Source organism: Phasianus colchicus, chromosome 5 (genome assembly GCF_987193195.1).
Source record: "Phasianus colchicus chromosome 5, bPhaCol1.hap1.1, whole genome shotgun sequence".
NCBI classification, from domain to species: Eukaryota; Metazoa; Chordata; class Aves; order Galliformes; family Phasianidae; genus Phasianus; species Phasianus colchicus.
The window spans coordinates 24,225,127-24,253,054 of record NC_143440.1 but is presented as its reverse complement, the minus strand read 5'-3'; the positions used below and the strand labels follow the sequence as shown (position 1 = coordinate 24,253,054).

General features: G+C 45.5%; 2 protein-coding genes across 13 annotated transcripts in view; one reads left to right on the top strand and one right to left on the bottom strand.

The window, feature by feature from the left end:
- DDB2 (damage specific DNA binding protein 2) overlaps positions 1–27,928 on the top strand; it is a 50,176-nt gene that overhangs the window by 5,326 nt on the left and 16,922 nt on the right. For 3 of the 6 annotated variants that reach the window (XM_031593415.2, XM_031593420.2, XM_090140906.1), the window contains exon 1: positions 27,375–27,482. The gene's annotated coding sequence lies outside the window, so the exon portion shown is untranslated. Of the gene's footprint in view, positions 1–893; positions 1,430–26,241; positions 26,426–27,109; positions 27,266–27,374; positions 27,483–27,928 lie in introns of those variants that run through there. The other 3 variants (XM_090140904.1, XM_090140905.1, XM_031593417.2) reach the window with 3 other exon arrangements.
- On the bottom strand, positions 6,088–27,385 carry PACSIN3 (protein kinase C and casein kinase substrate in neurons 3). Of its 7 annotated transcripts, none has more exons than XM_031593421.2 (12): positions 27,251–27,384; positions 16,227–16,298; positions 14,665–14,787; positions 14,161–14,317; positions 13,283–13,518; positions 12,780–12,935; positions 12,148–12,323; positions 10,861–10,981; positions 10,181–10,317; positions 9,535–9,600; positions 8,874–9,034; positions 6,088–7,372 (listed from the first exon to the last, which is right to left on the bottom strand). In XM_031593421.2, the coding sequence occupies exons 3-12, from the start codon at positions 14,716–14,718 to the stop codon at positions 7,257–7,259; spliced, it is 1,380 nt and encodes a 459-aa protein (XP_031449281.1). In that variant the 5' UTR covers positions 14,719–14,787; positions 16,227–16,298; positions 27,251–27,384; the 3' UTR covers positions 6,088–7,256. The 7 variants fall into 7 exon arrangements, with proteins under 7 accessions (XP_031449281.1, XP_089997035.1, XP_031449282.1 ...); XM_090140909.1 differs by having other exon boundaries at positions 10,187–10,317; XM_031593422.2 differs by lacking the exon at positions 27,251–27,384 and adding an exon at positions 26,049–26,138.

Sequence of the window (27,928 nt, the reverse complement as noted above, 5' to 3'; positions counted from 1 at the left end):
GGGGATGATCACCTCCCTGCTCCTGCTGGCCACACTATTTCTAATGCAGGCCAGGATGCCGTTGGCCCTCTTGGCCACCTGGGCACACTGTTGACTCATGTTCAGCCGAGCATCAACCAACACCCCCAGGTCCCTTTCCTCTTCACAGTCATCCTGCCACTCATCCCCAAGCCTATAATGCTGCATGGGGTTGTTGTGGCCAAAGTGCAGGACTGGCACTTGGCCTTGTTGAACCTCATCCCATTCACCTCAGCCCAGCGAACCAGCTTATCTAAATCCCTCTGAAAGGCCTCCGTACCCTCAGGCAGATCCGCACCACCTCCCAGCTTGGTGTCATCTGCAAACTTACTGAGGATACACTCAATCCCCTTGTCTAGGTCATCAATAAAGAATGACAAAACAGTGGAGGGACTGGAGCGTGCCTTGTATCACATAGCATTTCATCTTATAAATATGATCAGGTTCAGTGAGGAACTTGGATCAGAAAGGATGACAACCAGAGAGAGCCTGCAGCAGGTTGCATCTGGTGACATTCCCTTGCTAGACATTGTCTGGAACATGAAGGAAAGAGGCACAGCTAAGATGATGGGTGATAGAATTTCCTTAGGGAACCTAATTATGAGGCCTTGCACAGAGCAAAGACCAAATAAAACCTCTCGGATGAAGAGAGGAACATACTCTCTGAACCCAAGAGGGATGGGAATCCATCACCTTCTCTGATGGGAAAACAAAGCAGCCTGCCAAAGAAAGGAGAGTATTTTCCAAGTCTGTTTCCCCTCAGATTACATAGGAGCAGGTGGTCTGTAGGGTTTGTAGCTGTTTCCTTATTGTTCTTCCTAGGTCACGGTTTCATGAGCTCTTCCTCCTTCAGCTTCCTGTGTTCTCTGTTGCAGGTGTCTGTTCAGCTCCAATACCAGGCCTCAGCCTCCAGTGCCTTGGCAGGCAGTCTGCATGCTGGGGACAGAGTTCCAGTACTGTTTGATGCTCTTGGAACAATGCCGCTGGAGAAGCAGATCCGTTACAACCTGTGGTATGCAATGTCTGGCTTTGGAGCTGGGGTACACAGTGCAGACAACATGTCAGTTGATTGGAGAAGTCTTCCTGCATGTGGCAGCAGGACTCCATAGATGCTAGAAAGTGCTCCTCAGCTACATCTTCCTTGCTACCTTCCACAACAGTGGTAGGGTTGAGCTGCTGTGCGGCTTTATCCTCAAGCAGTACAACAGCAACACCCAGGTGTCAGCATCCCCATGATGTCAGATGCAAGTGCCCTAACAAAGGCACTGCCACCATGAGTGACAATTGATGTCATCTCAATGGAGCCCATGTTCCTGCATCCAACCACTCATGTTGGAGTTCATGTACTTCTTTGATCCTTGCTACTTCTCACCTTTGTCCACAGCATGCTTCAGGCTCTGGAACCATTCAGGTGAGCAGCAAGTTTATCTACTAGGAACTGTGTCTATCTTTTTAGTGCTCTGTGGGAGGGTTGTGCTCAAGCAGAGGGAGGTCAGATCTAGGGACCAGTGCTTCCTAGCTGTTCAGCAAGAGCACAGCAGAGACATAACATCTCAAGGCCAAGTTAGCTTTGCCTGTCTGTGAGGCATGAGGCAATTGCTTGCATCCTTGAGCCGCTTCCCTGTGTTCAACATCTGCAGCAGCTGAAACTCAAGAGACCAAGCAGCCAAAGGAGTTGGTTTCACAGACCCTAAAGTTACAAGAAATCCAGTTCCTTGAGCAAAAAAAGTACTGCCTTTGAGAATTGCAGTTTATGTTGGTCATGGGTTGTCAGGACTAGCTTAACTGTCAGCCCACAGTCCTGGAATAGGCCACATGGTAATTAACAGAATTAGTGCTTTCTCTGGCTTTGAGATTCTTTACTGAAGAACTTTAATGGTAGAATTAGATAAGCCAAAAAATCAAGTGACTTATGTGCAGGGGGAAAAAGGAGAGGTGGAGAAGGGGGAAGATGGTAGTACTAAAGTGAGAAAAGCACCTCCTTTTTCACAACAGAGCAACATACCTGTTTGGGAGTTTCTCAGATTGTCCAATGCTTCCTTGAAGGTAGCCCAAACAGCACAAGCACTAACTTGCTGGAGGACAGAGCCAATAGGGCTGTCCTATCAGATGTGACCTTTTCCAGCAAATGTGTAAACTCAGTTCCTTGCAAATTACCTCACTCACCAGAGTTTTCTAAACTGAATCCCTTTAGTACAAAGACTAGTTGCCTGCAGCACTTACAAGACAGGTAGGAAGCATGCCTAAAGGGGAAGAGAGTGACCCAAGGCAGGCAGCACTAAGGAAAATACAATGTGAGCAAGGAAAAGTGAGAAAGCTGTTGTTTTACTCTTCTGAAAACAAACAATAATCAGTGCACATAAGCACCCCTGTGAACTGTGATTTGGGTGGAGAGTAGGTAGCAGTGGTTCAGCTCTGTGGGTGGCCACAATGTGTAGAAAGGTTGCAGGGTCACCAAGTGAGACAAACATACAAAGGATGGTGGATGTGGCACTGCTTAGGAACACTGTGGCACCTGCGGGGAATCCCTGAGGAGAATTTGAGAGAAAGGGCCAGTATGCTCACAGCTGGGGATGGGGATTGTTTTGGTGTCAGCCTCCTGCCAAAAGCAGGAACAATAGACTCAGGAAGGAAAGAGTTTGTGAAGTCAACGGGTCCTGGAAGAAGATTTCCAGTTGAGAAGGGAAGTACAGAAAGGAAGGGATCATAGAATCTATAAATAGCTGGACCCAGTGAAAGCGCTGGGACTTTAAGAGGAGAGATTACAGGCCTCTGCACTTAACAGGGGAAAGGTGCTGACCACTAGAATGCTTCAGGAGAAAGGAAGTCTCAGGCTGGAGCTGTAATTATTTTAAGCTGAGAGACTGACAACAAACCATGAACCTCTGCAAGTAGGATTATCAGACAGGCAGGATGACCCAGACAATAAACTGGGTGTGTTAAAAGCAACTAAGAAAGTGACCGGGTCTGAAACTTGTTCACTTATTCACTGCAGTCCTGTTGTTTAGTCAGGATGTCCCAACAGAGAAACAGTCAATCTTTTCCAGCTATCCCGTTGCCTCCACCCCCTACTTTTCCTTCTTCATCTTGTCTAGAATCATCCTCTCACATTCATCCCATTTGCTCTTCCTTGGTGAGTTAACAAACAGTTTCACTCCTTTGCAGTCCCTGAGCTTTCCACCTCCTTGTAGTCTGAAACTGGATGGCAGTACAGCACTTGATCACAGGTTAGTTTTTTTCCTCCTTTCTTTTATTTTGGAGCAAGAGCCCTCTGAAGACACTATGCCTCGTATCATCCACCCTTCCTGTTCTTGCACAATGGCTCGTGCCAACACATGGTGGGTACTTTCTAACCATTTTTCCATAGGTGAAGCTGGAGTTGTGGTGACACTGGCATTGTATCAGTTTCAGCCCCACAAGCAACACGGAGCACCCCTGCCAGTCTATGTGCAGTTAACCTAGGAGCAGTTATTTCTTCAAGAAGCACTGTTCAGGTCCATTTTAACTCCAGGACTGCTTTCCTCACAAGCAGAGGGGAATTTTGCAGCCTCTTGCCCATGAATAAAACACAAGCAGATCTGAATATGCAACTGAAACAACCCAAAGTTGTGCAGTTTGCCTGCACTTGAGTCAGGTAGAACGTGCCTGAAATAGAGCTGAGCAACCAACAACTGCAGCCTTAGGCTAGACTTGTAAACACAGTAGGAGCAAAGGGAATTCAGAATGACTTTTAACAGCTCAGGAATTGCTGTGCAGAACTGACATCTAGTACCTTCCTCGTTGTGGCAAACCAGCCACAAGGACGTGAAATGGGGAAATGGGATGGAAAGTAAACTGAAGCACAACTGGCCCCAAGCTCCACACAGGGTTGTGGGACTGTCACCAAAGGTTAGAGGCTAACCACAACTCAGCTGCCATCACACAGCACAGCTGGCCTGTGCACACTACAGGCTCTGAGACAGATTCTGCCTACAGGACAGAAATGTTATTAGTGGGTTGAGCAAGCTCAGCTTCTGCTTTGGGGAAATGGATGTGATCTGCCATAGAAAATCTTTAACAACTTCTTTCTAGAAAAACTCCTCATCAACAGAAAATCCAAGCTTTGCACCATACTTTAAAAGCTCTTGCCAAGAAAAATGTCAGAATTAAATTAATTATCTGCCAAGCACAGCTGTGCAAGCTTTTCACAAGGAAGGGCTTCATTTAAAAAATTGGTGACTAATGTTGTCACTGTGTCACTGTTAGGCAAAGAGACACATCTGTATGTTTTCACAGATAGTATAGGGGAAGAATAGGCTTTGCTAGCCTTATGAAATTCAGACACAATTACTTCACTTGTGCATCTCTCTGTTCATGCAAAACCACTCAAAAGCATGGATAACAAGTTTCAACTAGAACCTTTACACTTAAAAACCCCCTGCATTTGCTCCTGCGGAAAAACTAAGTTTCCAGGCAGACCTATTACGTTAATACAAGACCATTAAGGGTTTTTTTTTGTTGTTGTTTTGTTTTCTTCCCATGGGAAAGTTCTTTACAGAGGCTCTCTTTTACTAATCCACTTGGGGTTGGGTACCCAGGACTAAGAGCCATACCAAAATTTATGAACTACAGTAAAGCAGAGCAGTTTTTTATTCCTGATATGATTTCTCCTGTCCCTTAATTCAGCTCTTGGCAGCAATTTGATGTGCAAACATTCTTTAGGAGACACATTCATATAATCTATGGTGTGTCACTATTTCTGGCAACCTTCAAGCAGGCCATTATGATGAAGTGGTTGGGTTTTTCTAGGACAAACAAATCTGTTCAGACTTTGTCCTGTGGAATTTCAGGTTGTTTATGCTATAACCAGGGGTCCTGCTTGCTGGCCGTTTCTGTCCTCACCACCAGTTCTGGACCCACCTACTGCCATCCCTAATTATAACCCAATCAGACTTAGAAAAATTGAAGTCATGCTTCCACCTTTTCCTCTGTAACTCTCTTCTACATTTTTATTTTGACCTTACCTGAAAGGCAAGTACTAGTGTTTGGAAACATCCAGGCTAACAACATCAATTTCTCTTTTTATCACAGTGCAAGTCAGGTCATTTCATCCTTGACTGTTCTTGTTTTTTATCTCACAGGCCTGGCAGGCCTCATATGCATTAGACCAAAACAGCAAGATGCTCAGTTGGCAGTCAAGCAGTGGAACACATACAGTTACCATACAACACAGCTGCTACTTTACACGGGAGATGGTACTACAAGACGAGATGAGATCTTTAAATGCAAATGTTTATGCACTGACATATTTGATTAGATTGTATAAGCTTAGTGATTTCTCCTAAAATTGGGCCTAGAATAGTAAGTAAAGTCACAGTTAAATCCAAGCTTGTTTAATGTCTGTTGCTTGGTTCTCCAACTACTTTTCTCTTTTCCTGAGAAGTGGTATTACCAATTCAGAGCCAGCTGTCTATTTAGCCTCATCCTTTTGGTTTTCATGCTTCTTTCCATACAATGGTAAAGGTACAGTGCTAGAGATGCCTTGAACAAGATCTGTCCCAACAGCCACTGCATTTCTGCAGTCTCACAAGAGACCTAGACAGCATCCATCTCAGATCTTTATCCACAGCACACTACTTCTATGCATCCAGTATGCTGTGAGAGACTGATTTCCACTCTTTAGCAGGCACCAAGATCTTTGTAATACTTTCACCAACAGCATTTAAATCTGCCCATCCCCAACTCCTTTTTCAGTCTGTGCTTGCTAAATACCAGTTTTGATTTGCTAGCTGCTACAATTCTGCAGTCATTTAATCCCAAATGTTCACTTACAACTTCAGACTGTATCATCTCTTCTCCAAACAGCCCTACAGCTGTTAGTCCCTATGTGGTTGGCAGAAGCTTGACTGAGGTTTTTGAGTCTAACTGAAACATGATCTTCACGCGTGCCAACTCAGAACAAGCAGTACACTGCACAAGGCTACTACAAGTTCACTCCGCATCTGATAGAATTTACTGCTGAGATACAATAAGTAGCCAGTTTTTAGCCTATTCAGTTTTATACCATGAATGTTTGCTTTTCCTTTTGCATTTTCTTGTAGCCTTGGGATTATTGTGCATGGGAAATGCCCATCACATGTTACACATGTTTAGGCAAATCCTTATGTTTGAATAAGCAAATCAGGACAGCACTGGTTCAGCAGTCTCAAGATGCTTTCAAGAGCAGAAAGCAGGACAAAGGGAAAGGTTCAATAGGCATTCCCTTGCTGAATGGCACTTAACAGGACATAAGCATACCTGATGCAGGCTAGAAAAAAAGCAACCCGATCTGCTATCAGACACTTCCATTCACACCTTTGTTAGCGTGAACAGACAGATCATACAAGACAGAAGCCTTTCTCCTGTCCCTAAGCTGTACTCTATCATTCATTCCTGGTGTTATCCCAATAGATTGGAGGGTAAGCAGGAGGGAAATCCAGGCTTAGAATCATAGAATCACCAGGGTTGAGGAAGACTAAGGTCCACCTGACATCAATATTTTCCATTAAACCATGCACCTCACTACAACGTCTAAACATTTCTTGAATGTTTCCAGTGATTACGACTCCACCACCTCCCTGAACAGCTCGTTCCAGCACCTAAACACTCTTTCAAAGTTCTTCCTGTTGTTCAACCTGAATCTCCTCTGGAAAGGCTTTTGAAACTTTATCACTTATGCCAGCTGCCTTACCCACAGGAGTCAACAAGCCTGCAGGTGAAGGACACTGAAGATTTCTGAAAGATCTGAGAATAAACAGAATTCTGTGTCAGCTCAACTGAGCAAGAAAGAGGAAGGAATAGAAGTTCTCTATAGCCCTACTCATGCAGAGTTCCTTGAACAGGAAGCTTGGGGGCAGGGCAGCCCTCACCACCTTATGGATGTACATACATGGAAGATAAGCTCTTTTGTCTGTTTTGAAGAGTTGCACGTCATGCATCTCCCTTCACTGAGTGCAAGTCAAGAGGATCTGTTCCCTTCTGTACTTCTATATTCCTGTAGTGCTCACAGTCAGAGTAGTCTTGTTCATCCTTGTTTATTTATTAGAAAATCCCTACAGGTCTAGGCATTTAAAATGAAGCATTAGTTACATGGAATACAGGCCCTCAGAGTCCAGAAGTTGCTGGATATATTGCAGTGGTGGACTGGAGCCAGCAGTGACCCAGTGACCTCTGGGGTAGGTGTGCTGGTATGGATGGAGACACTGGCAGGGCAGCTGTAATCATGAGCCAACCTTCTCAACATAGTTAGCAGGATAGAGTCCAACATGGCCAGTGAGAAGTCGGCCCTTGCACCATCCCTGCTCATCTTCCTCACTTATCTTCATTAGTTCTTCACCTACAAGCAAAGACAGTTATTAGGAAGGAGCTTTGGAAAAGGTAGCATGGCATTTACTTTGTGAACTCTGAGGGAAAAGACCTGTTGATCTGAATCACCACACCTTTTCCCCTTTATCACACTCAACATCAGTTTAATTTTGTCCACAGTCACTGACCTCTTCATTAGCTGTTGTCAGTATCATCCCCTGGGTCAAGGGGATTCCTCAATGGAAGTTTTTTTTGTTCTTTAGTTCTACTCAGTTTCCTTTCCCCAAAAGTACTTAGAAGCCAAAGGGAGCAGAAAGCTCAGGTTTTCTTTCTCACCAGCTCCTCGGTAGCAGGTGGGAAAGAAATTTAAGCAGCTGCTAAGCTCTGGCTGGTAGGGGCCAAAATGGCTATTCTGTGATAGACCATCTAGCTTGACCAGAAAGGCATGCAATCAACTTCTTTCTCAGACTATGACCAGGAAAGACTACAACTTTTAACCTCTCCAGGTCAACTTCAGGGAATTGCAGAAAAGACCCCTTCTCCATCAATAGGAAAGCCATACATCTGCCAGAAAGTCTTCTGCATTATTAAGAACATCCCGTACTGGTAGAGGCTGGGAAAGAAAGTCATCTGCTATTAAACTTAAGCCCTACTGGTCCATGCTTGCCAGAGCAGATTCAGAAGATGGATAACAGAATATAATAAGGCATGCTTTTTTAACCATTAGATCTGTTGAGTGGAAAGAAAGAGCAAAGAGTCAAGTTCCAGAGCACACATACTGTAAGATATTTTATAGCAAAAAAAGTTTGTGTTTAGTAGCTAGTTTACTAGCAGCACAGATACTGGAGCCTCAGACATACACCTCTGCTACTGAAAGAATTCAGCACCTTTTTAGAAAGGGGCTATTTTGGAGTTGTATAGCAGAGATGCCACATAAGACAAAACAAGCAAGATTAGAGACGCTCAAGATCCAGATGTTCTCTTGGGTTTGGAGATAGAACATTCAAACAAAATTGTAAGTAAAGGAAGAAAAGTGGAAGGAATCTACTTGCTTCAGCATTCTTCTCCTCTCAATCCTCTGCTGGGAGCTAGGCTCTCCAAGCAAGATATTCATTTTGATCAATACTTTGCATAATTTTTTTTGCCAGCTGAACTCTGTCCTCAGTAGTGTGCATCACTGAACTAGGCTTTCTCCCAGAACAACCATCTTTAGTTAATTCAAAGGACAATACAAACCTTGCATTAAAGAAAAGGCAAGAAGGATCTATTTCACCGCTTGGATCTGCTGCTTTCCCTATACTGCAAGCAAAACCCAAGCAAGTTTCTGATGATTCTGATGAGGCCTCGCTTTTTCTTAATCTAAAGAGATTGAACTGTCCAGTGTATCATCTGCCTCAGTTGGCAATAGGCCAGTCCACAAGTGCAATAATTATCAGTTCAAGGTAACATCCAGTTCTTAAGGAGTGTTCCAATCATTCACTCAGCTCAAGTGAGGACAGCAAAAGGTTAGTAAGAGATTAGTGCTTCTGTACCTGCTTTAAAGCTCAGCTCATCTGCCTCCTGTCCTGTGTAATCATACAGTGCTCGTACCCGTACACCTGGTACCTTTATGTCCTCCTCATGCCCGTTGGCATCCAGGCACTTCTTTGGAGTGTCCTCATCTGACCACTCCGAAATATCTTCCTTCCCTCCACTGCATTTGTGGAAGCAGAAAGGAAATATGATAATTAGATTTCTCTCACACACTTACTCCTTAATCCACATACCATTCCAATCTCTCAGAGACTACTATGCTATAGAACCAAGTGCAAAAGACCCAGAAGCCAAGAGAGGGTGAACAGAGAAGTGAGATACCAGAAGACACTAGATTTGGTTGAAAGCATAGCAATGATAGGACCCTGAGGGCTAGGAGGCAGACTCACTCTGTGTTTTCATATATGTATTTTTCATGTCTTCTTCCTACTCTAGCAGACCCTCTCATTCAGGGAAGGTCAGTTCTAATGGAAAGTCCAGCTGTATCTGGAGGCATTCCAGCCAAGAACAGGACAGAGAAGGAAAAACCATGTCTCCCATATTGAACAGATGTGGCTGGAATGTTATTTTCCAAGTCAGAAGCAAGATCAAAGGGGAAGAGCAGCAGAGGACAGGCACCTGGAACCCAGAAACCCTGAAAAGGCTGTATTCCATACTAACTTCACAAATGTGGGTGCCCTCAGGCTGTCATAGAAGAGGCTGTTCTGTTCCTCTTGATAGAAAGACCTGTAGATGGGCAAATAGGGCCCCTGAATCCATTAGACTGAAATGGCCTTGAAACACCTTTATAGTCCCATTCTTTTCTGCCCAGTTCATAATGCCAGAGTTCTCCTTTAAAGGCACAGTAGGACAGTGCTCTGTTCAGCCTCTCCCTATCCTGACTGCTTACTGGCAAGAGAGGGCAGCTATACCCTGACTTATCAAGCAGTATTCAGCATCATATTAGGCAACACAAACCAACAAACCCAAACCACAAATATGCTTGCATTTAAGAAACAGTACAGCTAACTCACGAAGCTGTCAGTTTCTAATTTTCCTTAGCCTGCCTAGGACAAGCAGGAATAAGGCCAGATCTCGTCACTAGAAGGACCTTAAGGCAGGCACCTAATGAGAGTGAGACAGTATACACTGTATACACTATAGACCAAGAAGAGCTCCATGAAAACCTCCTTCTCTACATTGTCTTGTATTTCTTGTCCTGTGGGGCCTTGCCCAAGGCAAGTTAAGATGTCACTCCTACTCAACAATGATCCTGGGCAGGACTGTATTTTTCCTAACCTGAGGCATCCCAGAATTCAGCCCTTACCCTTGCCTTGTCTGCAGAGGAGTCTGTGAAACAACACCATCCCGTGTAGGCAAAATGCTGGTCAATGTGACATCATCAGCCACCTTACCACTCTTTTCCTTCTTGGTGATTGGCCGCTGTGTTTCAAGGGACCATTCCTGTTCAAGGAAAGAGCAATAATACCATCAAGCCATTAAGATAAAAAACTCTAGGCATATTTTCTGACCAATACAGAAAGGAAACAAGTAAAGAACAGCAGGTTATGCTTCATCTATGGCTGATCAGTTAATTGGCCTTGCAGCCATAACAGGCCCACTCCTATTGAATTCCAAAGTGCAACAAGAGGGCCTGTAGGACAGGTTACAACAGGAGCTTATTCCAAGGTCCTGAGCACCATCTCCTCTTTCTTGCTCTTGCAGCCAGATAAGCTGGAGTAGTTGCAGTTTAGCAGAGATTGCAAAAAGCCAAAGTTCCTGAAGAGTCTAGTATCCTTAATCTCTGATCAAGAAGTCTCACTTAAAGATCAGAGACACTAGCACAGGTTAGCCTAAAGGAACCAAATGCCAACTCTCAGACTTGGAAGGGGAAAGGAAAAAGACCTGCCTGATGCAGGTCTCTGCAATACAGAATTAGCAATCCCCCAGTCCCAGAAAAAACAGGTGGTAAGAAATAGTAATAATACACTTGTGAATGCGTGTCACCTCAAATTGAGGCCAATTCATGGCCATGCCTGGTCCATGAGTGTTACGCCACCATTTCAGGTCCTCCTGGTTGTCTGCAGCCATGATAACTTGATAGAGATCTCGATACAATGCTTGAAAGCTATGGCCAAGAACAGACAGAGGCATCAGTCCATCAACAGTTCCCCAAAACCCAGTTAGGAAAGAGGACCTTAACTTCATGAATAGCTACACAGCTTATTAAATCCTATGAAGTTAAGGTTGCTAGAGTAATAGCTGTTCCTCTCTAGGGAAAAAGAGCAAGCTTTGCAGAAGAGGGTAGCAAGCAGGACAAGCTGTTTGGTGTGGCAGTAGCTAACATTTGATGAGCTGTGCTGAGAACTGGCAGATATGCATTTAAAGAGCATGGCCCATTTTATACAAGATCTCTCTTCTCTAGGCAGAATGGGCATTGCTTGCTGAAGTACTAGAAAGTAATAGTCTCAGTCCTCCAATTTTGATTACAGGTAGCAACATGGAGACATCTCATATGAAAGCTGCTCCAAAAGCAATGTCTCCTGTTTTATTGTGTTAACCTGCAACAGAGGTAGGTATTGGTGGCACAGCAGTAGAGGTTGAATCTCCCTGCCACTATTCCATTATATTTTGTTGCTGTGAGAAGGATGATAGCAGAGGGCCAGTCTGACAAAATAGCATCTGACCTAGAAGTGCACATGAAAGAAAAGAGTGTCACTGAACACCGTTTGGAAAAATGTGGCACCACTGACATTCATCAACACTTGCTGAATATTTATGGAGACCAAACAGTGGATATGAGCACAGTGAGGTGGTAGGCAGCACATCTCAGTAGTGGTGACAGCAAGTCACCTCCAGTGGCACATTTTTATTTATTTTTTTAAACAAGCATGGATTGTTCATTGCTGGCAAAAAAAATGCAGAACTAATAGTGATGACTGTGCTGAAACCAGTGTTTTGTAGCTAAGAATTTGCTCTATCAAATAGTTTATTGCATCAGATGTAGTTTCTATGGATATAAATAGAAGGCATTACTTTTGGAGCAACACATAGCGTAAAAGCACGTACAGGACAGTATGAGAAGGGTTCAGAGACAGAAATAATCCTTCCTGGGGGAACATGTACTGGTCAGTCTGAAGAGACCAAATGCCAGTTCTCTGATGAGACTGACAGAGAATCAGCAAGACCTGCTTGATGCAACTTCCTTCCTCAGACACTAGAATTAGTGCCCCTTGCCAGTGTGCCAAGAGCACCACAGTTTAGCAGACCTCCCTCCTGTGCAAGGGCTGGTACCTTTCACTGGTGGAGAGGTTGAGATGCTGGTGCAGATTCAGGAACATCTCCTTGAAGAAGCACAATCGCTTGCGCTCTGCTTCCTGACAGCCCTCAAATACTTGCTCCATGTCCTCCATGTAGCGGGGATTGTAGCGATTCAGCTCTTCTAGCATCTTCTCATATTGATCCTTGCACTGTATCAACCCAGGAGGAAAGAGAGCTCTGGTTTAAAACATTGCCTGGAAGTCAAGCCTGTGACCCACCACCTCACAAGCGCCCTTACAATTGCCTCCTTCCTTACTGTCCTCTTCCACAGAGGGATGTTCCACACTTTGACTCTTAAGGGCAGGCAAGCAACTCACTTTGGGTAGCCAAATCTTCAACTCTGCACTGAGTGAATGCTGCACCAAATCCTCTATTTTTTTCTTCTCAATGTATTTATTAGCGAGATCTTACCCAACAGCAAAGATATCAACCGCTTGCTCAGTCTTAGGTACTGATATCTCAGTCTAACTCACTAAAAATCTTAAAACAGTGAGGTCTCACTACCTGCAAGCCTTCATCAGGAACAGCATCACTAAGTGATAATACAACCAGTGCTTTCTCCTTGAGAGCATTATCCTTATGACCCATATCTATTAAACACACACCTTCTCAGCCTCCTGAGTACACTTCTCAACACGCTCCTGCAACTTGCGCAGCTGCTCCTGTGATACAGAGGAGTCTGCCTTGGCATGATTCTCCCTTGTATGGGCTGTTTTCTCTTCCTTCCGGGCTGCATGATAGTTTTTCTTAGAAGTCTCCACCTGTAAGAGTGATGCAGAGAAAATTATTATGACCACAGAGATCCTCCATTTGTCAGAGAACACAGTAATATTTCATTTCAGTCAGTGGCAACTGTTTCAGGACAACCCAACAGAAATGCCAATTTAATGTTTAGCCAACCATGCTCTAAAGGAAACAGGTACCTCCAAAAGATTTATTTTAGGGCTAACTTGCCATGGAGGAACACCAAACCTGTTACCAAAGCTTTTATCACAAAGGAAGGAAGCTACAAGACCAAGACACCAACTAGGTATCCTTCCCCTGGCATTCTCTGTGAGCACTACCTGGACCACCCTCATCCCTTCTTCCCCATTCACACTTTGCTCACATCTTTCATCTTCTTCACCCAGGGCTTCTGAGCCTTGCGGAACCCATCCTCTGCCTCCTTTGTCTCCTTGAAACCCCCAATTATTTGCTTGTGGTAGGCTTCCTTCTGCCAGGCCTTGATCTTATCTGAATCTTCACCAGCCAGGTGGTTCCTGACAACTAAGTGAATCTCACTTAGTTTGTCTGCGGCTGTCAAAAATGCATGCCAGGCCTTCTCCAGGGTGCCATACTGTGGACCTGCAAGAACAAGCACCAGAGACACACTTATACCTCCCCTGCCCCTAGACAAAAAGAAAAAACACCACAAGAAACATTATTTTTCTCCTACGTGTATCTCTTTGAGGTCACTTTCATAACTCTACATCACAAATCAGCATAGACTTGGTCTCCATACAGTCCCCAGAAACACCATCTAGACTGGCTGTCACAGCTGCCTGATAGAGGCACTTCTTTTGAGCAGCCTTCACCACCTCAGGCAGTGCCTACCAAGAAAGAGCTTCTGTATGAAGTCTTCTTCACGTATCTGGCCTGAGCTTCAGTTTGTGCCACTGAAGTACAGTACTGTTGTTATTCTTTCACCAGAGGAGAAAGATGGGTAACAGCTGAATTATTCTTAAAATGGGAGACCTCCAGCTTGATTTAAGGCTTGGACTGGCTAATGACTTATTAGACTAAGTAACCAAAGTATCTAACAGCATTGAGAAAGAAGGCTTCTTAAAGTGAATTAAAGGGTAGGAAAAAAAAGTGATAGTCAAAGAATTTACCTCCCTTCCTGTAGGTGGGAAGCCTGTCCCACAGCCTCAACTCAGCAAGACAGACCACTCCAGGAACAGAGTGCAATTACTACATCCTGTTCCCAGCTCAACCTGCCAGATTTACCTTTCTCCACATTGGTCCTCCATTTTCGGGACCACTCTGTTAGCTGCTGGGCATAGTTCTTCTCTATTTTGGCTCGCTCCTGGAAGCAGGAGATTAAGTCATTGCAGAGCCGGTAGCCATCATCCACCCGCTTCACTGTCCGCCTGTAGTTTCCAGCCTGAAATTTCACAAAACATTTATATTGTACTGATGTTCATACTCCTTCAGAACAGATAGCAGCAGGCCAAGCATCACAGTGAAAGGGAGCACCAGCTTGGCTCAGACCTGCCGCTGGCACTCTGATCTCAGATAGACAGAGTAGTGGAAGGAGTAAGCAGAGATGCTCTGCTTACCTCTCGCTGCTCAGATCGGTATCACCTGTACAAGAACCTCCCTACAGTTCCTCCCTTCCACTCCCTAAGAGCAACATGTCACTCATAAACATGAAACTCAATCCCTTAATTCCACAGATGGAAGGTAAGATGACATTCCTACCTCCCTCACACCCCAATTATCTTTCCTTACCTCCCAGAAACTACCCTCAGGAGCCTCCCCACCGGCATCATCTTCTGATGACATCACACCCGTTTTCTTGCAGCAGAGAATTTTTGCAGATTTTAGTTAAGCTGCTAGGAGCTTAACTAGGAGCTGTTAGGAGAGAAGGAAAAACTTTTTAATATGGCACTGTCTGAACCTTTGCAGAGACTATGGTTCTCCATGACTTAGCTAGAGAAATCTCAGCGTCCTGCAGACAAGCACTGCCATCACTGCACCTCCAGCAGCAGATGGCTGTATATGGTAGAAATGCCCAAGATTGAGTCTGCCTGCTGTTTCCCTCCCTGCAGAGGAACAGCCTCCTTGGCAGCCCAGGAGCACATTTGGAAAGAATGTTGCAGAAGACCATCTTGCCAAACCTCAGCTGTATGAATCCCAGAAATGCTGGTGAATCCAACATTTCTCAGCAGCAGTCACCTCTGCAGAGATTCTTTTCTTCACCAAGGCTCACAGAATGGTAGCAAAAGCTACAGAAATGGAGATAGCTAGAAACAACTGAAGTCCTCTGTCATAAGAGGTGACTCCACCTTCCCAGTGTGAGATTCAGAATTACAGCTGACTGGAAATAGTGATGCTGAGCAGTCAGCAGGCAGGCATGTCTTGAATGGGGAGGAGCCCTACAGATTGCCCATTGGCTGAGTTGGGCTCAAGTAGAACTATAGAAATATGCTGAAGCAGATCCAGCTACAAGGCACTACAGCATGCATGCCAGTTACTCATCCATGCCACTTCCCTAGAAATATCTCTGTAAAGCTGGCACAGCCCACCACTACACTAGGGTCAAAATCCAGGCAAGGAGTTGAAGTGTGTTTCTCATTCTGTTGTCTCTTTTGCCCATTTCCCTTGTGCAAACCTGCGCTGCATTCTGCTCCTGTCAGGGTGCAACACCAAATATCCTGAGAAAGCTTCCGGGATGATCTTAGGCAAGAGCAAAGAATAATGAAAAGAGACTCAAGTATTGATACTCATATATAAACCCTCTCCATTCTAGGCAAGCTTGGGTTAATCTACCATAGATGTCCTTTGCTGCCACTTCTCCTCTTGCACATTCCTAGTTATAAAAAGCTTTCTTCACACCCCAGAGAGGTATCTGGTCATTCTGCCAGCCTACAGAGTACACAGCAGAGATGAAGAAATTCACATCAAGGGTCTGCATTGCCCACATCTTTAAAGTCCTTTCCAGTATGCCTACTATAGCATGAGCCACATCGTGAAGAGTCCTAACAAAGACTGCAGGAATTTCTTCCATTTCTTCTGGCAACAGCCTGGCTCTGTTTGCAGTCTCATTTTACTGACAGTAGGAAGTATATTAACGCTGCTCCAGAAGGCTGAAGTGATGAATGTCAGTCACAGAAGTTGTTAAATAGAATGTAGTGCTCAAATGCATGAGCTTTGAAGCTTGCAATACAACTTCACCCATGCCACCACCTGTTCCCATCCTCCCTCTCCCCACCATTCCTCAGAGGGCTGCAAAGCCATCTTACTGGTTTCCAGGACATGCAACTCCACATTAGTCCCCAATAGCGACATACCTGAAAATGAGATGACAGGGGAGCAGCAGGAAGCTGGCAACTACGTCCTGAGCTCAAATTCTGTAAAACAGACTGGAGAGGAGACAGATGGGCACAGTTAGATAGCACTGCTTCGCTGCCTGTTCTGACACATCCCAATCCCAGCATAGACATGAGAGTGTCCCCCTTCTGCCAGCTACTAGGAGGGGCACCCTCTGATATAGCAGCTGCAGCCACTGTGCCTCCTAAGATGCCACGTTCCAACACGTAGGAGAGATGCCAGATCGCTGTGTCACAAGATCTAGCCCCAGAGGAAGTTAAAATAGAAACACTGGGCGGGATGACAGCACTGTGCAGGAAAGGTAGCATCACAACAGCTGAGCAAAGGGAACTGCCCAAGGCAAGAAGGGCCTAAAATAAGCACATTTCCTGGACATGGTATGTGGGGCCTAACCCCCCCCTCACTGTATACTGTCTGGTTTGGGAAACCCACTGCCTCCACATTTAGGCTTAGCAAACTTCAGGAGAAGGAGGACAGACATATACCTTCTCCAGACCATGTTCAGTAAAGATGAAGGGCATCTATCTATGAACCAAAGGACTCTCACTTTACAATTAAAAACAAGCTTGCTTTCTCTTCATGGAGAGTGATCAATTAGTTACAACCCATGAAGGCTGTATCACTTTTTCCATCTTTCCCTCCCACTCTCCCTCATCCCCACTTCTTTATCAGGAAGCAGTGAATCACAAACATGCCTTCCATCTCTTGTTTCCAGTTCAGGCTGACTATACAGTCCTAGAATTCAGGGTTAAAATTGGAAAACTTGTGTCAGAGTGTGCTTGTTTGATAGATAGTCAATAAGAATGGAGGAATTCGAATCCATTCTTTCTGCTATTTTCATGTTCAAGTTGGAAACAAAGAAGTTGGGAATGATCTAAAGAAATGGTGAGAAATTAAATTTCTGCCATTTCCACATTACATGTGAGATATGCTTCCTTATTTTATCCAAATTACAAGCCCAGGTAACTGGGTTTACTATGCCTGTGATTAGCAAGTTCTGAAACATAATAGTAGCAGTGCTGAATGAGACTGAGTGTTCTTGTTGCCCTATATCTTTCACAGACAGTAGCCAAAAGCAGGTATTTTCCCCTGCTCTGAGAACAGAGCAAGCATACACGATGCCTCCCTGCATATTTTCCAAGCCTCTAACCATTTGTTGACAGGAGCTTCCTGAGCTGGATGTGGCACCAATGAATTTAGAAACACTCAATGCATTTCTCTTCCACTAACTTCTCCAATCTCATATGAGTTTTCAGCATCAACAATATCATGTGGCAAAGCATCCCACAGCTTAAGGCTCAACTTGGAACCATCACAGTAGCTAGGTGGCAGAATTAGAAAAAAGCAGTATAATATTTCTGCAGGTCTGTCTCCATGTCTCAAGTAGCACGAATACACATTTAAAAAATGTTTATGTAGACTTTACAGAAGCCCAGGAAAAAAAAAAACAGTCCTGAAAGATGGAAAAAGGTCAAAAAAATAAGGAGGACCCTTTTCTGCCAGACTTCTTCTGGACTTTACATAGCCCATGAGCCCATGTCAGTCAGCAGATCAAATTGGATCTCCATGAAGGCACAAGGAAGGTACTTAGTAGTACACAGAAGCTGAAGAACAGCTGCTGCTGTCACCCTCAGCCCAAGAAGAGCAAATAGATTGCCACTCCACTCCCTCATGCCTCGTTATTCCTGAAACATATGTGTTGTGCGCTGCCAAGAGCCCAAAACCAGGGAAAAACTGAGTTTGCCAGGAAAAACAAATAGAGAAGCATTACACATGCCAAAGCCTGAGGCTTGTTTTATAGCAAGGTATAGAGATGACAGTACTACCCTATGCACAGCTGAATGCAGCAGAAGTCACCATGTAATTCAGAAATGCTAACAGAGCCTGCACAGGACAAGCAGTATAGCTGGAGTTACCTGTGGATCAGCACCGAGACATTCTGATGTCACTGTCACCTACCTGAGAAGAGGCTAACAACAAATCTGCACAGCTAGAGGAATGTTTATCCTTCCCCTCCTGCTTTCCTTGTTCACATCTCACAGATAAAAAACTGCAACTCCTCCAAGACAAGTTCTCTGAAGGAGGAGTGACCTCTTCTCCAGTCACTTTGCACCTCTGCAGAGTTACAAATGAGGGCACCACTGGCACTGCTACAAACAGCAATGTCACGTAGACAAAATAGATGATATAAATGATGCTTATGCAGAGCTACAGCCTTTGCTGCTAGCAGTGCTAAAAAAAAAAAAAGATACTCTCCTACTTCCCTAGAGATCTACTTTCATTTATGAACAGCATAGTAAGTTATCCAAAAGTGACTCTCAATCTTCAGCTGCAGGAAAGCAGAATGGCTCATGACTGATTCACTGGTGCTGAGCTCCACTGAGAGAAATGCCACTTGTCATGGCAGAGCTGTTTCCACATTTAACTGTGCTGATCTCACCCTGCTACAGTCAGTCACGCATCCCAGACCAAAATTCCCCACCCTTAGACCAAGGTGTCACTCTAAAACTCTCTGCTTTCAAATGCATGCATCTGGGAAGGCACTACTTGTTTTTGTTTCAAGTTTACACAACAGTAGTACAACAGGGTCTTGTTCCACAATTACAGTGCCTAGACTGGATAGTAATTACTCTTCTCAACTTCAGAAACTTTTCCCTAAGGCAGGTAAACCACAAAAATCTTCTTCCCTCTAAACCACACTCCAGCATTTCCAGGCTCCAGCGCCAAAGGCATCACTTCTGTGCACTGCTTGACTGCCTCCTGAGACTGACTCCCTCTAAGAAATTGTTCTCTTAAGTTTGCCAAGAAGCAGCCTCTGGGCCCTACAAATCCTCACAGGGCTGGTGCGTGCAGCCCTGCAGGAATTTGTCCACACACAGCAACAGTTTGTTCACTTGCCAGGCAAGGCCTTCTGCCCGACTCTTTCCCCTTTTCCTGAGTACAAGCTTAAGCACTGAATTCAGGCAGACAGAAACAAGTTTGAGTTCCATTTATCCACTAACCAGGGCTTTGGCAGAAGGAGATTTTTATTATGGACCAATTTCTATGTGTTGCTTAGCTTTAACACCTAGTTTTAATTAGGAACAGGCTGTTAATAACTAATTTCTCCCTTGAGAAAACAATAACACCACCAAGGAATCGTGTTTGATTCCTAAAGAGTCACCTTTCCTGTATGCAGGCAGTGGTAAAGGTTTCATTTTCTCTCCAGGGCACTTCCAGAATAGATTGCCAATAAACACTTCAATCTCAACAATGCAAACACACAGAAGTACTGACACCACCACCTCCTTCATAGAGCAGCAGGCACAAAAACCCTTCGTTTTCTGTTAACTGGTTTCAGAAAGAAACTAGAAGTCAGGAGGAACTACAGGATTCCATCAGCACAATGAACAGCATTGCTGCTGGTACAGCAGTGCTAGGAAGGTCCTGATGGAAAGAATGAAACAGAGCATGGGACAGCGTTTCCTTTCCAACCTCCCCATCCCCACAGGTAGGCACCCAATAGTTAAACTCACTGATTTAGAGCTATGTCCAACAAAGTGCTCTCTAGTGGTATAACACAGGAACACTGATATTTACAGGTGTGTTCACCTCTCTGAAGAGGGGCCAGTTCATCTTTACAGCTAGAGACTGCCAACTAATATAGATCCTCCAAGAAGCCTAAGATGACTTCTACCCAGCAAAACATCCCTTAGAGATACTTATCCTACTGCTGTGATCACACCCTTGGTAGGGTCACCTGACTGGTAAACAGACGGCAAACCAGCATTTCCCAGCCACTCCCTAAGGACTGACGCCTACCAGGACCGCCTAATGCAGTTTTGAGAAAGACTTCAGATGATCTCTCCAGGCAGGGAGAGGTCAGAGGGCCATCAGGCAGAACAGTAACTGCACAAAGGTCACTTCAGCTATGTGCAAGCCTATTAACAGAAGCTTGTCTCCAAAACAATAATTCTCTAGAGACTGCGTAGCTGACCATTAGCAAAGTTCTTGGCTATACAGAAGTATTAAAATACAGACAAGATCCTCATCCTCTTAGAGGAGGATGATTCCTTTAAGTCTGCATGATGTTTCACTGCACTGTCTGGTTTCACCTTCTTTATATTGGTCTCCTCCAAATTCAGGCCAAGCTAATATCCTGTAAATAGATGTCCCGCTATACCCTTTCTCCCCTTTTTTTTTTTTTTTTTGGTTTAACTCTTTATTTTTTTACATGTTCAGACAGAACAAAGTACCTTCCATATCCATTAGCTACTCCCTGTTCAGTTCTCAGAGGCCAATGCTACAGGACAAGCTTCTGCCAACACATCATTGCTGATATAAAGGTTAAGATTCCTAACCAACATAGCTGCACCAGGCAGAAACCACTCCACCAAGAAAAGTTTCCTTTTCTACTCTCATAGGATTAGGAGATCTCTAATGTTAAAGGAACACAGATCTGTCCTGGTTAACATAACAGTATGAGATAATATTAATAAAAGACTGTGTTGGGCTATCAAGGTCCTTGCTATTTTTTCCTCAAAGTTGTTCTTCCTATGAGAAAGTTTGCTTATAATTGCTGTACGTTTACAACAGTTGCTGGAATAATCTTGACATGCATGCTGCAGCTATATTTAACAGGCAGCTTCAAATAAGAGCAGAGGAGAGCTTCATAAAGAGCTACCAGAAACTGCACTACACTAGCCTGATTTCTTAGTTTAGTGAACAGCATAGGACCTGTTTCACACAGTCAGCTTGCCTGCTTCCCAGTTCTCACAGAGCCAGAGAAAGCACTGACAGAGTAAGGTGTTAACCCATGCAGACAGTGCCTCCAAACTCAACTGCCCCTCTCTCCAAGTCTTCAGCTGCTTGCTTTCACACTGCCTACTTCCTATCCTGTTGCATCAGTCTCTGCAAATAGATGCCAAGCTTGCCAGCAAATTCGTGCATCAGCAACTCACTTTTGTTGCTATTCTCTTCTGCTTAACTGTTGTAAATAAGCTATTTCTTCCTAAATTGCTTAGACCCCAGTAAAAGCTGTTATCTCTTCTCAACAGTCTCAATCTGCACTAAATTCAAACAGTTTTACCCAGTATTTAATCTACTTTCACCTGATCACATATTTTTCTGCACCCTAGACAAAATCAATAGTCCATCCTGTAGAACAGTTGCCTGTAACTTAAGGTATCTCTGATCACAACAGCAGGCTGAGGCAGTTCTCCCATTTCCATTCAGGCTTTAAGTACAGTTGTTTTTTGTTTAGAACTTTATGTGAAAAACAATGATCCAAACTCCATCCTCATCCAACGCAGAGTAAAGAACAGGGGAAATACTAGGGTACTGTTTTTTCTCAACTACACGAAACTGTGGCTACTCCATGTCAGTAGAGCATTCTCCTCCTGTGATTGAGAATCTTGTAACCCCAGAGCAAGGATCAAGTTTACTTGAATGTATTAAGAAGTCTTAAGGTAGCAGTCATTTGCAATCAAGCAACCTTCAGAAGAGGCCAATTAACTCCATTCTAGTACTGAGCTTTCAGTGGTTCCTTGCTTCAGGACTGCATAGTAGACCATAATCTCCAAACAACTGTGCCTCCTCCTTCCTTCCATTTGAAAGTAGCACTTTTTTTTTTTTTTTAAAAGCCCAGCTGCAGTTCTACATACCTCTATATATAAGTAAATTCTTTGCTTCACTCTACCAAGACCTAGAGTTCTGCTTGCCTCTTAGAAGGGGGAATGGGATATGAAGTTGGCAAGCAACTTGCCATTTTGATAAAATATACAGAATCACATGCCCAGTGACTTCAAAATACAACATTTCTTCATCTCTGGTTGTGTCAAGAAGGTATCTGGGTTTCCCTGGTAAAAGCTAATGTACTGAAACTGTTTATTAGAAAGAATTGTAAAATCATTTAGGTAGGAAGAAAGACTCTTGAGATCACTAAGTGCAACCATCAATCTAACACTTCCATGTCCACTACTAAAACATGTCCCCAAGCACCACATCTCTTAAATATCTCCAGGGACATTGTTTTCACCCCTTCCCTACTCAGGCCATTCCAATAGCTGATCACCTGATATTCACAGAGAAGTTTTTCCCAATATCCAACCTAAATCTTGCCAGTTCAACTTGAGGCTGTCTCCTCACATCATATCACATCACCTGAGAAGAGTAAGTGATACCCTCCTCACTGCAGCCTCCTCTCATGTAGTTGTGGATTGATGAAGTCTTCCCTCAGCCTTTTGTTCTCCAGGTTAAACAACTCCAGCTCCACATTTCTTCTCTAGTCCCTTCATCAGCTTTATTGCTTTGATGAATACTCCTGTTCCAAATATTCATATAATGCAGGCAAGGACCTAAAAGATCATCAAGATGTTTCTAAGTTCATTCAATTCCCTGCTCAGTCCCAAACAGGCCCTACAGAAAAGAATACTAGCAGCTTTTTCAACAGCACATGGGAATAAGGTAAGATTCAGTACTAGGATCTCTCTTACGTTAGAGGAAGGGGTAAAGCATCATATTCATTTTTTTCTAGTTTATGTTGTGGGCAGTTCCTCCACTTTGCTGAGTGGCTCTTTGCTCACCTTTTGCCAAAAGAGCTAGGTTTACTTAATTTCTTCCTCACAGGAAAGCCTAGGCAACATAAAGATGTAACTGTAAGGCAAGACTCATATATACACAACATAAGGGTAAAGCAGACTCCAGTATCATATGAAGTGGCAAGACTATTTGTATGCAGTTGCGTAGGGTTACTTTGCAGAGTTTTTTTTTTTTGGGGGGGGGGGGGGGGGGGGAGAAAACGTTGTTTGCTTTGGGGAGTAGAGAGAATATTCATTCCCTTCCAAGCAACTCCAGGTTCTAGAAGCTTATAGCATATTTAATCACTTCATAGTCCATTTCCAAAGATAACTATATGACATTCTCTAGAAATAAGCATTGAAAACAAGGCTGAAAAAGGGCAGCCATTAAGAATTGGCCTGCAATGTGAGTATTTGTACTTTGCCCATTCTCCCTGGAGATCCTTGCTGCAACTTTTATCTTCTTTCATATTAACTGCACAGAATCTGGTGTTTGGTTTCAGTCTCTTCAGCCTTTTTCAAATAAATTTTTAGATATCAAGCTGAAGAACAAGTCTATAAATACCTTTCATATTTCAGGTTTTAGCAACAAAATCCCACGAGAATACAAGAGAATGTGACAGTCAGTGCAAAGTGCATATATTACAGAACAGATTTCAATTGTTGAGCATCACTGGAATGTCATCTGTTTCCACAGCACAGATTGAAATCTATATGATTCTGTTTCTGATCCTCAGAACCCAAACTGACATGCGAGGAAAGCACATCAGTAATGTTAAAAAAAAAAATAAAAAAAATCAGAGCACAAACAGAGCAATCTCCCCCTCGTGGCTTCCAGAAGCAGCTCCTACCCCACAGCTCAAAAAAATAGGTTTTTTTTTGGTTGTTGTTTGTGCTGGGGTAGAAGCCTGCTGGAGTCAACATCCAGATTTCACAGATGTTACCAGGCAGTGGGGTAAGCAGTGCTGGTACAAGAAAGGGCTGACTGAAAAACACCAAGAAACAAGGAAGTATTTACAATCATTCAAGAAGTGAAATATACTCATCTTCTCTCAGTCCTCAATGAAAGTTTCTTGTCCTTGTCAGAGCCAGGCATCAAGCCTCTTTGCTCTGCTCAGCAAATGCAAGAGAGGCTTGTCTCAGCAGCAAGGATACTGAGGGAGAGGAGAAAGTTAATGCCCCCAGATAATCATTTATAGGTGACTGAAAAAGTTGACCACGTCCCCAATAGCCCAGGAGGCAAGTACCATACCTTCCTGAACACAGACAAGACACAGCTTGGGCACACTTATAGCATGAACAGAGCTGAAGAATTGCTGACAGTTGTGTTGTCTCAGCAATTCTAACTCTCTTAGCCTAGAAAAATTGTCTGACAGGTCACGATAAACAATTGTAGTACAGGAGAACACAAAATCCTCACAAGCTTAATGCCTCTGAATACAGGCCCGCACTACTAGAGAGATCTCCCACATACCCCTTCTGTACTCTGCAATGCTTGGTGACAACCACTAGATTTAACAAACAAATTCCAACTATCACAAGTGTGAAAGGCTCTTTCTCACTGTGCCATTCTGACAGGAGCAACCACTGACACTGGAATATGATTAGGATGCCAGTCACACGTATTGCCTCACAGCAGTATCCAGCCTCAGCCCACATTTCAGCTTGGAGGAACATGGAAGCTGTTGTACCAGTCACCAAAACAAAGCAGGATGATTACAGCAGGGGACACGCCAGACTCTCTGCACTGACTTTACACTATCTGCTGGAAAAGTTTCTCCCCCATGGCCAGAAAGTATTTGGAAGTTAATTAAACTTAGTGATCACCATGCCACAAGGTAGCAGGCAAAAAAAATTGCCACCTGAACAGCTTCTGAACTGCTCTAAAAGATGCAGAGCTCTTCTGCTACTTTTCAAAGAGCTAAAGCCCAAATTCTCCGTGAAAAACTCCAGGTATACTAGTCACATTTTCTCTCATCCACTACAGCTTTTTCTATTTAATTCTCTGACACAACTCCCTGTTAGACAGCACCATCTACATCCATCACACTAAATAAGTGGTGATAAAATAGTTTGCCTGATCAAAAAGTCTGTTCTAGGAAGATAAGAGCCCCTTAAAGGGCTTGAGCAGCTCTGCTATTGTTTAGGCATTTCCCCATGAACTCTCATGAGCAGCCTAAATTCACATATTACTGATCAGCTGATGGAAAAAATAGAGGCAGTTTATTATTGCTCTCTAATCAAGAGCATAGTTTTTTCCACTCAGGCTGTAGGCAGACGCTTTTAGCTTCTGAGGTCCCCAGTTCAATTCCTGGATGGCAGCCATCACATGAACCAAACAGTTCAAGCCCTTGAGATGGCCAGAATAACACATATACAGTATGTGCCACCTTGAAATACAATAAGAGCTTCTAACAGAAGTTCATCATGCCCTCATGTTGTGCCCAATCTGTTCTCGGTTTTGTAGTTCTCTCTAAGGAACAGTAGTCACATTAGAAATATACCTGACTGTACCTTTGAATTTGTTTCTAGATTTTTTTTTTTTTTTTTTTTGAAGCTTGTGCTTATCCATGGTAAGATCAGAAGTTTCAAGCTAGTTCTCATAACTCACAACAACCCAGAATGACTAAATGCATCAGTCACTGTCCTGGGGAGAACTCAGTCTGGGCCCTCAAGATTTTCAGGCTCTTAAGACCTGGTTATGCACACAGTTTGCCAAGGACCTGCAGCATGTCAGCCCAGCCCATGCAACCCTTATTCACTTGTTGAAGTCCGATAGTGGAGCTTCAGGCAACAGCCGTACCTGGCTGACAGTGACATTACCACTTCTCACAGCCTGAGAAGTGAGACAGTATTTGTAGAACAAGTGCAAGCAAGCCATAGAAGCTCAAACACTTGGGAGAAGAAAAAAAAACAAAAACCCAGAAAGAGCCAATAAAACAATCCAATACAGTGGTCACAGTAGGAAAGGCAGGAAACAAGTAGTCCGGCTCACAGCCATTCTGTTCAGAGCTGCAACTGGAAGTACCATCTAGTAAGTATTTTAGGAGACTCCTTACGAGGCACTACAATTAACACAAAACTCTGTCAAAGAGCAACAGATTGCCTTGCAGAGTACAGCATACACCTCACAGAAAGGTGAATCCTGCCCAAAAAAGGAATGTGCTCGGTTACGTAATGCACAGGGAGAAGCTCCATTTTGACTCCACCCAGAAAGCAGCTCACCTGGAGCGAGGAGCAGCTGGACCCTGTCATTTTAGCCCACACACTGCAGAGGTGCATTCTGCTCCCATTATGTACCGAGAAACATTTCAGTTGTAGTAGGGCTCAGTGACATCTGAATTCCAGGGTGGAGTGGGAGGCTCTGCTAGGACGCTGCATCACAATCAATCACTATAGTATCAGAAATTCCTTCGTGCAAATTAGATTGGCATTGAAGCTGAAAGGAAGAGGCTCACGTCTCATTGCTGAAAACTGGGAGCACCCACTGAGCACGGAGCTCACAGTGCAAATGAAGAGGCCACAGCATGTGTCCAGAGGTAGCCAGCTAACCTCCTCCTCACCCTCCCGCCTGGGGAAGACGCAGAGCTTTTAGAACTGAGGCAAGCAGAGAACACATAGTTGGCACAGAAAGTTGTGAAACTGGTTAACGCATTTGGGCCACGCTAACTTCACTTATTGATGGTCTCGTGGAGATGGCAGATCCCTCCTCCTGCGAGCAGCAACAAATCACAGACCGAGCGCCGGCTATTCAGGCCCACTAATACCTCCGCGTTTATCAGCTTTCTCCCGCCCAGGGCAGGCAGGACACGGTAACCCCAGCGGCGTGCCGCAGCCCGGCACCGCCCGGCTCTGCCCGCCGCGACACCGAGACCGCAGCCTCCCGCCGGGCGGGGAGCGAGAGGACAGCAGGGCCGGGGCCGCCCCGCTCCTCGCGGCGGGCTCACGGCAGGGGGACGGCGAGAGCCACCCCCCCGCGCCCGGGCCCCAGCGAGGCCCCTTCCCCCGGGAAGCCGCTCTGCCCCTCAGCCACGGCGCCGCCAGAGCCCGCGGCTCCAGTTTCAGAGTGGGAAGCGGCCCGCGGCGAAGCCGACACAAAGGGGCCCCTGTCCCCGCCGCGGAGCGGAGGCGTCGGCTGCGGAGAGAGGCGGGCGGGGAAGCGGGAGCGGGGCGGCCCGCCGAGCCCCCAGCGGTGCGAGCCGCCGGGCGCCCGATGAAGGTCAGATCGGCGGCCGGGCAGCGCGGGGCTCCGCCGGGAGCCTCCCCCAGCCGCACGGCAGCCCGCCGAGCCTCGCCGCGCCCGCAGGCAGCGCGTCGCGCAGCCGCCTCCTCTCCACGAAGAAACTTTTCCCTCGCGGCAGCCGCCGAGCCGCCAGGAGCCCCAGCGCTCCGCACAGAGCCGGCCCGGCAGGAGACACCTCGCTTACCTCGCCAGCAGCACGGTACGGCGCGGCCCGGCGGTCAGCAGGCACCTGGGCCGAGCGGGACGGGCCCTCCCCTATTTCAGCCGCGGGACGCGGGGGCTCCCGCCCCGCCCCCAGCAGCTGCCGGCAGGGCGGGCCCGGCGCTGGGGGCAGCCCGCTGGCGGCGGGGCAGCGCCGAAGAGGCTCCCTCCGCTCCGCCCTCTCCTGATCCAATTAACGGGCCCTGCCCGGGCAGGTGGGGTCGGGCTGGGGGGCGGCGTTCTCCCTCGGTGCCGGGAGCCGGGTGACCGGGAGCCGCGTGGGACGGCCGGGAGGGGACGGGGCCTCGCTCGTAGGAGGCGGGAGGTGCCGGGCCGAGCGCCCCCGTCATGGCGGGCGCCTGAGGGGGTGGGAGGCGGCTCTGTGTGGAGGCCGGAGGCTCCCTGAGCCCCGATCTCCTCGGAGCCCGTCCCTGGGCTCTGGATGAGGCGCAGGCCGCTCTCTGGAGGCGGGCAGCAGCTTCAGCGCGGCGGTCCGTCTCTCGCAGGGCTGACTGTTCGCTTTCTCCTCTGGAAACCTTTCCCTAAGTAACCCAGACTCATCTTTCAATGTCCCGGTCGAAGCCAGCTTTTTCGCAGTACCGGGGGCTGCGGGCCAGAGTTTCCATCCCCAGCGCCAGGCCTGGGTGGGGTTTGCCATGAC

What these genes read in the sequence shown, in the direction of transcription:
- PACSIN3 (XM_031593425.2), bottom strand. Translation starts at nt 14,718, where the DNA reads ATGTCATCAGAAGATGATGCCGGTGGGGAGGCTCCTGAGGGTAGTTTC. An exon ending in CCTCTGCAGACAAGGCAAGG is followed by an intron (nt 9,601 to 10,180) that starts GTAAGGGCTGAA and finishes GCCCATCTACAG; the next exon opens with GTCTTTCTATCAAGAGGAAC. An exon ending in TGAGCTGAGCTTTAAAGCAG is followed by an intron (nt 7,373 to 8,873) that starts GTACAGAAGCAC and finishes CTTTGCTTGTAG; the next exon opens with GTGAAGAACTAATGAAGATA.